The sequence below is a fragment of the Dipodomys spectabilis genome, unplaced genomic scaffold, assembly GCF_019054845.1.
Source record: "Dipodomys spectabilis isolate Male_0828 unplaced genomic scaffold, ASM1905484v1 ptg000015l, whole genome shotgun sequence".
NCBI lineage: Eukaryota > Metazoa > Chordata > Mammalia > Rodentia > Heteromyidae > Dipodomys > Dipodomys spectabilis.
Genome location: NW_024870692.1, coordinates 8,216,517 through 8,228,777, shown reverse-complemented (window position 1 = coordinate 8,228,777; position 12,261 = coordinate 8,216,517). Strand labels below are relative to the sequence as shown.

Sequence of the window (12,261 nt, the reverse complement as noted above, 5' to 3'; positions counted from 1 at the left end):
ATATATTGAAAAAAATAAAAATAATAATAAAAATGGATCCTAGGGATTTAATCACAGATATTTTTAGGAAAATGTGTGGAGAATAAAGGAGATTGATTTTCATGATATGTAACTCTGAAATGAGATAATTATAGCTAATGTCTTGAAATCCTCTTCCAGGATATGGCCTTTGGCTTTTAATAGAATTCGCCTTTGGAATGGTAAAATAATAAGAATAGCTAGTATCTATCAACTACTCCTTATTGGCTTGGCACTGTATCATGTTCATTTAGTTCCTTACAGTAACCCTATAAGGTAAGTACTGTGATAATGCCCTTACAACAGAGGAAAAAACTGAGGTACTGGATGTGCTTGTAGTCATATGAATGTATCTGTAGGAAACAATGCTTAGTTCAAGTAGCAGAACGAGAAATATTGTACAATACCATTTATAAAATTAATAGGCATGCATGCACACATACAATGCAATTTAAATTTTATGAGAAAACAGACCAACAGAACATCAAATGTCATCTATGAGGAGGCTAACAGAGAAGAGGGTTCTTGCCCAGCAACGAGAGCAATGTCACAGGAATTGAGCAGTCAATGCTGCAACCCTCTTCCCTCAGTCAGACAGATCCTTCTCCTGTAGTTCCCATAAAGCTGTTGTGAGGGCTCAGGTGTGCAGCTCACATCTGTACCTAATTTCCTAGAGCAGTAACGAGCACTTCTTCAGACTAGATGTTCACAAAGAAAGTTCATTAGAATAGCAACAATAATCCTTCCTGCTTCCAGGAACTGATTTTTCTGTTGCTAACCTTTCAAAATGAGTTGTCCAGAAAGAATAACACCTATAAGTATAACTGGAATAATTTGGTAAAAATCTGTCCCATCTATTCATGTGGTAAGTTCTTCGTACATGTCAGAAAGTGACTGTCTCACAGTTGTATCAGGAAGAAGGAATTCTATAAGGAAAGAATGAAATGTGGAGATGCTTGGTTTAGACTCTCTGGGAGTCTCCTGACTTACCTCAATAGTTTTACAGGTGTCCTCCAGCTGGCTGATAATGCCCTGGACTCGATCATTGCTTCCCACAAGGACAGCGATGCCATCACTGAGCTCCGACTAATGAAGAGAAAAGAGGACTTGAGATAGTCGGGATTGTCTAATCCCCACTGGATTTGTCATTGTATGATCCTTGTGGAACCCTTAATTTAGAGCCTTGTGAGCCTGTGAGGACCCTGTGGGACTCCAAACAAACTTTCGCATTAAATGCATTTCTGTGGGAAGAGCTTCCACAGCTTTCATCACATTCTTACTGGAGACTGTGACTGTTAGAAATGCAAAGAACCCTTACTGAACATTGAGACCAGTATATGTGAGCTCAAAAATTTTAACCATTGTTAAGTGGATAGAGTCTAATATGTGCCTTTAGGATCCCAAAATGAATTATTTCTCTAGTGTAGTGCAGGACCAGTTTTACTTATATATACACACAAACATATATGTCTGTATAGTAAACATTATTTTTTTCCCACAAAGCCTTTTTATGGGACTACTGTGCTAATATGATGTGTCTGCAACAAGCACTCACTAGACTAAGTCACTGCAAACCTATGCTACGGTTTTAGGAGGGAAATTTCAACTCAGAAATTCCTCTGTTCTTTTGGCCCATCAAGTGTCATAGTTACCCTCTCCCAAGGCTGGCTATGGGAGTGATGGGGGGCACAGAATGGGGACTTGGGAATCTGTATTCCTGCTTCAGCTCTGCTCTTCTCTATGATGTTTGTAATCAACTTGAACTTTTTCTCATATTTAAAGGGAGAGGTATGGACCAATACAGTGGTAGTAAATCATTTGCCAGCTGCAGAGCCCTATTATATCAAAATGAAGCTGCTCTAATTAAACTAGAGGAGTGAAGGCAGTGATTCCCACTTTGTGTCCTTCTAGCCATGCTATGGGTTTCCATGTTTCTGAGGGAAGCAGTATGAAATGGGTACCATCCAGCTTTAACATGCTAAGGCTTGGGAGTCGGGGGATGAGGAGAAGGAAAGAATAAATAAAAACTAAATTGAAAATAAATAAATGTAGATATCTTGCAAGGAGTGATTATTATTATTATTGGATTATTATTATTACTATTATTAATGGTGATACTAAGGAGGCTGATTTGATTTTGCCTCTGGTCTTCACAGTAAACTACTGATTTAATGTGGAATTGATTATTTTACCTGGATTAGAGGATCTGCTTAGATTGATTATTAGAATTGATCATTCTACATGGAATAGAAGATTTGCCTATATTCTCAGTGCTAGGAGCTGCTCATCTGTTGGCCCACCAATCATATTTTTCTCCGCACCAGAGGGTAAGTTTTGACATCAGGTTAGCAGATTGGTGACGAGTGGATGAGAAGGCTGCATGTTGTCAGAGTGGGTAGACTGTGGCTGTGGTTCTGGGATAAGAGATGTGTGTCACACCTTTCAGCAACTGGCCTAAGCAATATGAAAGTAGAGTCTTGAAGATGCTCCATAGCTACTTGTCATTATTATAAGTCAGCCCTGCAAGGAGTGGGTGAGAAATGGTCTTGAAGAGGCCCATAGGGAACCTTTTTGGGTGAATGGCCAAAGTATTCAGTGATTGAAATTTTTTTTTAAAAAAAGTATTCAGTGACTTGGGCCTGCACTTAACACAGCTTGTCTTCAGAAACCTTCAAAGGGCACCGAAATTGGTGATTCTGCTGGGTGCTATTGGCTCAGACCTGTATTCCCAGCAATTTAGGAGGCTGAGATCTGGGGATTGTGGTTCAAAGCCAGCCCTTGTATCTCCAATTAACTTTTATCTCCAATTAACAAAGAGCTGGAAGTAGAGCTATGCCTAGAGTGTTAGTCTTGAGTAAAAAAGGCTCAGGGACAGTGCCCAGGCCCAGAGTTCAAGCTCCAGCACTGGCAAAAATAAAATAAGAAGGTAATTCTGACCTAAACTTTTTCATGAACCTTGGCATCCTCACCTTTCCTAGACTTCCCTTTCTTCCTGCAGGGAATCTGATGTGGTCTCATGCATGCATACCGACTGCAGTGTCCCTTTTGACCCACTTTCCAGTGTCCTGTGGCCCTGCAGGACTCAAGCTCTTCCTTTCCACAGTAGGACGAGGATGCACCAGCACTTAGAAGAGCTGAAAGAAGTGGCTAGAGTGGCTCCTACCTTCTGCCTCTGGAACACGTGAGTAAGCGGAGCCACCTGGCAGTCCTTGTGGGCACCAAACACCTTGCAGAGGGAACAGGTGGGCACTTCACAATTGAGACAGTAGATGTTGATGCGTTCCTCTTCATGATCCTCGCACATGGGCTGATCGGACTTCTTTTCTGGCCTGGGAGGAGGTAGGCAGATAAAGGCCCATTCATTTCTACTGGGGCAACACAGAGACAGGTAACTTGCTTTGCTGACCCCAGCTTGTCCCTTAACTTCACAATCCTTTGCAACAAGACTTCCAGGGTCCCTTTCATATGTTCACCTTCTAAGCTTAACTTCCATACAAGTTTAGTGGTGGGTGCTGACAAATCTCTAACATGTTGATTGGAGTGCGGCTAAGCCAGAGACTGGAGTCCATTTAGTGACAGATGTCACAGGTGATTCTAGAGTAGCTAATTTTCCTTCAGCATTTCCTGAGGGCAGCTGAGACCATGTGTTGGTCAGATATAAGCAGCAATGACCAGAGACGTAAGAGTACAGGTGTTTTCTGGCTTTGCAGATAATCAACACATGGAAGCCACCACAAGGCTCCATTTAATTTCTGCTTGCTAATCAATGTCTTCCTTTCCATGTTATAATATCCACTGCGAGCTGTTTCCTATATCCCTTAGTAGGTTTTTCTTGTTTTGGTGGCAACACAAGCCTTGAGGCACCACCCACTTATAAATAAGTACACAAAGAAAACATCTGGACAACTTTTGACAACAGATTTGGAACAAACATTGCTTACATTTTTTAATTATGATATGAAAGTGGCTGAGTTCACAGCTGAGGTTTGGGGCAGGCTGTACTACAGGAATCTACAGCCTGCTCTCTCCAGTCTCTGACACTGTTGCAAGTCACTTACTGAGGGATAGCACCTTGTCTTGGTGAAGCAATGCCTGCAGGTAGTGCCTTTATAGTTAAAATGACCTTAAAGCTTAATTCCAGCCCAGCTTCTCCATCTGGTATTTATGTGGTAGCCTTGGGTAAGTCACTTCACCTCTTTGGCCTTAACTTTTGCTAGACTCTAGAACTTGTTCTAAGTGTCTCCTATTTGGCAGAACAAACCAATATTTCACTATTTTTTTTCTGGCTGAAATCCCACTAATGTGAGAATAAGGAAATGAAAAGGTATAAAGCAATGACAAAAAGTGAGCACGATGACAGCAAAATAAAGATATCTACAAAATGTTGTAAACTGGGAACATCTGGATGAAAAAAGTTGCTTACTTGATTTGTATCTTAGTCTTGCTAAGCATCCACAGCAGGGGGAATCCTAACTTGAGCTGTGGAGCTGTGCAAAGATTCTATAGTCAGTGTGTTCAGGCAACATCCTACAAGGTATACTGAAGCTAGAAGTGTGAGCAAAAAAAATGAAAAGTAGTGGACTTCGTGCACACATGAGAGATTGAGGATGTGCTCCTAACAACAATAGAGCAAGCCAATAAAGAAGAAAACCTGGGATCCAGGAAGCCAGGTGTTTGGCCCAAGGAACAATGAAGGAAATTCCCAAGTAGAAGGTAGAATCCAGCCAAGTGAGGACTCTGTCTTCTACAGTGGGGTGGAAAGCGAATAGACTATGTCTACGATTGGTATAAACAAGAAATAGAAGCATAATGATAATACACAGATGCCATTGTTGATAACCCACATCTAGAGGAATGAAAAGTGGTTGAGTTTGAGAAGTAGCATTTGAGGGCATGAGAAAGTAGGGAGGAAACTAAATTTTCATTATAGGCTTTGTAGTACTGTTTGAATTTCACAAAATCCTTATGCTACTTACAATCACAAAAACATTACAGGTCTTTAATAGGATGATACTGCTAATAATCACCACCTCAAAGGATTGTTGGAAAATTAAAGAATTGTACATGATTCACATGTAAAGCATTCTGAATAATATCTAGCACAGGGCATATAATAGTTTTACTTACTATTGTTTGAAGTTAATGATTATTATGTTCATTATCAATATTAACATTAACCTAATTAATGACTTTCTAACTCCATAAACTGTAGCTAGTTCAGGATTACAGGATTCTAGATTTGTCTCTAGGTCTTCTGTATGAGGTTAGAGATAAGAAATAAGCAGTACCTCATAGTCCATTATTGATATTTCCTCCCCTTTCCGTTGACATCTTCAATCACCAGAGAGGGACTTATGGTACTTTATATAGCCAAGGTTATTCCAGGGTCATCTAATGTATCCTGAAGCCTCAGAGTTCTGGTCTGCTAAGGCTGCCAGACTGTTTGGAGCAACTGGTTGTACTCAGACATGTGACCAAACCCTCTGAGCAACCTGTGGTTTTGCTACCAAGTTAAAATGTCCCAAAAAGGCAAGTCTCAAGTTGATGAAACAGCACATGAAAAGCTTGATAATCATAAACACTGCCATTCTATGTACCTTATTGTTGAGAATTTGGTATATAATTTTTATGCAATTTGCTTACATTTTTGACACACTCTACTAAACTGACTTCTTAGTTAAGGTAAGGATGTCTTGTAGTTTTACTAATACTACAAGTTTCAACATCTCCTCTTCCCTAGATTTTAATTCAAATATTATTATTTTTCGTGTCTCAAGTTCCCACTATGGTGAGCAATGAGACAGAAAATTATTGCAATAAATAGAACACTCATTGCTGAAAGAGCTGAAACTGTGCAATGACTATTCTGTGCCAGGCAATCTATTAGGTACTGAAACAATTGTCATGTAAATTCCTTCCAACAATTAGTTGGTTATTAATTGGCTAATTAAATTTTTAAGAGACAATGTGGGTATTTGCATTTTAAAATAAAAAGAGCTGATCTGTGCAGGGACAAATACTTACCTTCTTAAGAGATTTTTTTGGAAGCCAAGAAACCAGTGGCTATGATCTCTACAATATGCCATCAGCAATTCTTCCTCAATTCCATCTATATCCTGGAACTATGTAATTTAGCTTTGAACCTTAAGCAGAAACTAATACCCATGATAAGTAGAGTAATTGCATGTTAGATTCACAGAACAGCTTTCCTTCTGAGAATGCAAGGCTCCAAGCCCTCTGCAGATGTTCCATAAACACATGACCCCTAATAAGAATCGCAATGAGTCCATTTCAGACAGTCTCCATATTCCTACCAGCACTGTACACTGGACTGATGTGTATACAGTGGAAAAAGGACCCTCATGCCATGCTTTCTAGGAATATATCCTTATAGTGTTGCCTCTAGGAAAGGAACTCTGCTGCTAGTATGGCACAGTGAATATGAAGTCTCAATTATTTTTAATGAATGACTGCATATTTCATATAAACCAGTCAACAAATGAATGCAAGAATATTCAGTAAATATAATTTAGGGACCAGAGAAACAACCTGAACTATATCTCTTCCCCCCACATTTCTCTAAATTTCAATAGCCAATAGGATAATAAACTGTCACAGGATTTTTAATGTATTTTTAATCTAGACAATTTTAAGGCAGCACTGTCTGAACTCGGAACTGGTCTATAAAGTTTTATACTAGAATTTTACTCCTATGTAGGATCTGGAGCTACAAAGGACCTGTGATCTGCAAATCTGTCAAAAAAGACAGGGCCTTAGTGAGAAGGCTTTTTCAACATCACCATCTTGGTTGATGTTGATGAGTTACTTTATTCTTAAGTAAAAGGAAAGTACAAGTACCAGCTCCTTTCTTTCCTCCCATAAGCAATTCTAGGGTCCCATTGGAAGGACTGACTTAGAAAAACCTTTTTCTATGACACAATTGATCTGTGATTGGTAAGCAAGCATTAGTAAGCCATTAAAACAAACAAACACAAGCATAAAATGATGTGGTATGAAAAGAGCCTTTACCTGGTGGACTCCTGCTTGTAGATGTCAATGATGTTTTCTACCAGCAGGTTCCTCTGAAGCCCATACACTCCATGTCTATCCAAAACCACTTCATGTCTACAGGAGGGGCAGCGAAATCGTCCCCCTGATGCCACGGTGGTGCCTCCTCTTGTGGGTAAGTAGGGGTTCGAGGCCTGTTCTTGCCAAGCAATGAAAGAGGAATTGAGTCATGCCACTGGGAGCTTTCTCTGAAACTTGTTTTATACTCTGTGTCTATAAACGACATGAACTACTACTTCAAGCTTGCCATGAGATCATCCCTCAGGACTTTATTGCAAGTAGATCCTGAAACACAGGCCTAGCCATGATCCATGGCCATCTACAACACACCATTGTTAACACAAAGGACTTTTCCATCTGGTATTTTCATAACTATAAGTTTCAGTCAAAGCTTTAACATGTTCATATCTTTAGCTGTAATTTTATTTTCAGTTTTGAAATATATTCAGTGGTGAGATTATTAAAATAACAAACACCATCTTCAGAATTAAAACACACTTGAGAGGGAGGATAGGGTTGACAACTAAACACAAAGAAAATCTTTCAAATTAGTTGAAAGGAAATGCAGCCTCATAAAGCTTTCTAAAGGAATCTGACTTCAACCTAAACTCTGGGTTTAGAAATGGAGAGAATCTTTCCACACCCTCCCCTCCAAATTCCAAACAAACTTACCTGGAAAATGTCACTGGCACACTTCCTGCACAGGTTATGCTGACAGGGGAGAATGACCACGGGTTTTGTGAACATCTCTAGGCAGATGGGGCAGATGAGTTGCTTTTCCAAGTTATCCATAGTCTGCTGCTCTTTGGAAAAAGACTTGTAATTCAGAGAAGTGCTCATCTCCTGGCCGTCCCTGAATGTGCCACCAGGGGAAAGGAGTTCAGAATGGCTTCTGTAAGTGTTTCCTGGAAATAATTCCCAGGATTGTATGATCAAGTGTCCTTTACATTTCTCTCGGTGGAGGACATTGTTTCAGGCCCTGGTTCCCAGTGGGTGAAGGAGCTGTTTTTAGCAGCCCAAGGTCACGTGACCATGGGCTGACTTGTCCATATAAGCCAGTGACAGGAGGATGGATTCTGACAGGTGACAAAGAACAGCAGTCAACATTCTTGCCCTCTGGAGTAAAGAGAGTGGGTGGGAAGGAGGATTACAAACCCCATTTAGATGGGGGCTTGCAGAGGGAAGGAGGTGGAAGCTGACAGTTGTCAACAACAAATGCAAACGCGTTTGCCTGGTGCCTGAGCCAGGCCCTCTGTGAGCAGTCAATAAGAACCTGGTGACAGGCTTCTACAGGAAGCGGGAGAATGCAGCCTAAGAGTCTAAGTATAATGAACTCCATTTCTGGCTTGAGAGTTTAGGAAGCGAATCACCAAAAGTAACATGATAGTGCATTCCTAGGTGGAAACAAACAAAACACCATCAAGTTAATCATCTTGCCTCTATACAAGCACTATCTAAAAAGACTTATTTAATATTAAATATTTCATCCTTATGAAAGTTGTGATCTGGGGGAAAAATCCAATTTAAAAGCTGAATTCAAATCCTTTCATCATAAAAGTGTATCCAAGTCAGGCGCCTGTAATCCTAGCTACTCAGGAGGCTGAAATCTGAAGACCAAGGTTCAAAGCCAGCCTGAGCAGGAAAGTCTGTGAGACCCTTATCTCCAATTAATTAGTTAAAACAAAACAAAAAAAAGCTGGAAGTAGAGCTGTATATCAAGTGGTAGAGTGCTAGCTTTGAGCACAAAAATTCAGGGATAGCACTCAGGCTCCAGTTCTAGCCCCAGGGCTGGCACAATAAATAAATAAATAAATATACTCAAAATTTAAAGAAATTTACTAGTAAATAATGAATTTTTTCTAAGTTGTGTTTTAAAATCTTAGTACAGTTTTTTCCTCTTCCACATTGCTTCTTCTCTAGCTCTCTCTCTAACTTTTCCATCTAATACCTTCCACCACACATAAAGACAAAAACAAAAAACAAAAAAAGGATAATCTTTAAAAAATTAGTTTGCATCCATAATCTATAATGAAGTGGTCACTGATACAAAGATAAAAGACCAACATTTTCACTTGGCCATGCATTAGGTTACAACTATCAATGTTTTTGACAACTAATGCTCATGTTTGATCGATCCCCTTCTGAAATACCCATGCAGTTGACCCTTCTTCTAAGGTGATTTTAAAAATGATAGCTTCTCTAATCATTTCTGACATTGTTGGTCTATTCTTGAGTAAAAACATAGGATACTATATTTGTCATGGTTTTGTAAAACATATTTATTCTATTTAAAATTTCTGAATCAAACAAGAAGAAAGAGGAGGAGGAGGAGGAAGAGGAGGAGGAAGAGGAGGAGGGAGGGAGCAGGAGGAGGAGGAAGAGGAGGAGGGGGAGGAGGAGGAGGAGGAAGACGAGGAGGAAGAAGAGGAGGAGGGGGAGGGGGAGGAGGGGGAGGGGGAGGAGGAGGAGGGGGAGGAGGAGGAGGGGGAGGAGGAGGAGGAGGAGGAGGAGGGGGAGGGAGAGGAGGAGGAGGAGGAGGAGGAGGGGGAGGAGGAGGAATCATGCTTGTTTTTAAGGTGATGAATTTGCGTTCTGTTTCTCCATGATTTCAAAACCTTCACCAAGAATCCATTCTGCTAACTATGCCTAGTGTTTACTCACATTGCCAATAAAGGGTAAGTCAGTGTGACTGGGGATGTGTGTTCATAGTGCTGTGTGCACAGACCACTGATCGACAATCTAGTAAGCTCTATTACTAAATAATAAGTTATATGTATTCATAAACATTTCAGGGATCTTTGGAGGATTCTCTTAATGTGTCCAATATTTATTTAGCATCTATGGTGAGGAAGGGAATTGGTGAAATTTTCTCACTGAATTCATCTAGTCACCTAGCCTGGGCAGTTAATTTCTGTTTATCATGGAGGCCTGAGTACACTATAGGTGGTATTTTCTATGAAGGTTTCTACCATAAAAATAAAAGACTTTACAATCTTTACAATCTTGTATCTGTCAGGGGTCCCAGAGGAACATAAACTATAAAAACACATACATAATTATAAGTGGAATTTATTTGATTGGTTTACATGATCAAAGCCAGGGTAGTCCCTAATGGTTGTCTACTAGTTTTTCTATTTTTATTTTAAAATCTTTTTTTTATTAAGATACAAACAAGCACACAGTAGTCTAGATTTCTTTATACTATGAATGTGCATAATGCATTTCATGTGACATTATGACGGCTGAGACATCATTAGATAATATAATCTTATGGGAATACCATTGAATATGCACTCAGCTCTATCAGTGACTAAAATGTTGTGTAGCAAAATTGTAGACTATAGCAGAGCCTATTCTGATAGGAAGAATTCCTTCCTTCAAAAAGTATTTATTAGCCAGGCACCAGTGACTCATGCGTATAATCTTAGCTTCTCAGGAGGCTGAGATATGAGGATTGTGGTTCAATGCCAGCCCAGGCAGGAAAGTGAGACTCTTATCTCTCATCGCCAATTAATCATAGAAAAAAAAAGCTGGAAGTGGCTCTGTGGCTCAAGTGGTAGAGTGCTAGCCTTGAGCAAAAGAGCCCAGGGACAGTGCCCGGGCCCAGAGTTCAAGCCCCAGGACTCACTTTCTGCCCCCCCCCCAAAAAAAAGGCTTTTATAGGGAGCCAGGGACTGTTGGCATGCTTGTAATATAAGCTACTCAGAAGGCTGAGATCTGAGGTTCACAGTTTTCAGCCAGCCTGCAAAGGAAAGGTTGTGAGACTCTTATCTCCAATTAACCACCAAAAAGCTAGAAGTAGAGCTGTGGCTCAAGTGGTAGAGTGCTATCCTTGAGCTAAAAAACTCAAAGACAGAGCCCTCAGTTCAACTCCTAGGACTGGCACCAAAAGAAAAAGCATTTATTTAATATTTGTCCCCATTAAAAGGTAAACAAGATACAAGTCATTATCCCAAGGAGCTCAGTCTAAATAGAGGTAACAGCCATAATACAAACCAAAATAGTAAAGGAAGATTTCAGAGTGGGAGATATGAGGAAGGCTTCATGGATGAGGGGCTTTTTTGTTTCTTTTTTAAGTCATCTACTTAGGAACTAAGAGGGATGGATATGCAGTTTGGTAGGCTTTCCAGGGAAGGTAGAGAAATAGACATGGAGGTGCAGGCATGAGGGAGTCTCAGAGGATGTGGTGGTTTAGCTTGGTGTTCAGGGCACATTGCAGATGCATTAGCAGGCCATGAATACTGGACTCGAGTTTTTAACACATAATAAATTAGACACCAGGAAGTTGTTTAAAGGTTCTTACAATGCTGCTTCCATGAAAGCGTGTGTTGGTTGGGTTAATCTTGCAGTGGTGCTGGGGGGAGTGGGGGGAATGACTGAGGTGACCTGGCTAATGGCCAGATTGGAGGCTGTTTCCCATAGTCAAGTGAGAGCTCACCAAGTCCTGGCATGGGTGATGGCACTGGGGAAGGAGAGGAAGAAATAAGACTCTGGGGTTGGTATGGAATCCACAGAGATGACTCAGCTGTGAGCCACCAGTGATGACACAGGGAGGGTTAGAGAATGAGTCAGGAGCTGCTCTTCTCTGGCTTCCTGTCTACCTCACTGTGTGCTTTGGGGAAATGGCTTCACCAGGCTGGACTTCAGTCATTTCATCTAGAAGTGAGTGGAGTGCATCACTAACTTAGTATTTGTAGATTGAAAAAGAATGAGTCTCTGAAACTTTTGGCACTGTCAATCCCACATTTCATTATTTGCTGTAGATTTTCAGCCTTCTCTCTTTTTCCTCCCTTCTCATTTGCTTTCTGTCTTCCAACTTTTTCTTAGCACTGTGTGTGGTGGCTACAAAGGGATATAATAAGCCATGTCATGAATAATACATAGATCCCCCTCCTCATCCTTTGCTAACTATTCCTCCTTCTTTTTTTTTTTTTTATTTTCTTTTTTTTTTATCCTCCCCCCTATTCCTCCTTCTTAAATACCAACAAGTAATCTATGGAATGGGTGTAAGCATTGCGAGCAGAACACAGGGAGACTAGTGCTCTGCTTTAGGAAGGAACCAGAAAATGTAGGTCTACTTCATCAGAGTCTAGGACACAGGGACCACTCTAGAATTTACTCAGAAATTAAGTCATCTTCAGGGCTCTGCAATTTGAAGTGCACAGGACCTCTACA

General features: G+C 40.5%; 1 protein-coding gene across 1 annotated transcript in view; it reads right to left on the bottom strand.

Moving 5' to 3' along the window:
• Trim55 (tripartite motif containing 55) overlaps positions 1-8,065 on the bottom strand; it is a 38,701-nt gene extending 30,636 nt beyond the window's left edge. The window contains exons 1-4 of the mRNA XM_042666656.1: positions 7,759-8,065; positions 7,048-7,220; positions 3,182-3,347; positions 1,009-1,104 (exon numbers count right to left, since the gene is read on the bottom strand). Of these exons, the coding sequence (XP_042522590.1) occupies positions 1,009-1,104; positions 3,182-3,347; positions 7,048-7,220; positions 7,759-7,926 (603 nt within the window). The 5' untranslated portion in view covers positions 7,927-8,065. The remainder of the gene's footprint in view (positions 1-1,008; positions 1,105-3,181; positions 3,348-7,047; positions 7,221-7,758) is intronic.
• Positions 8,066-12,261: the final 4,196 nt, after the last annotated feature.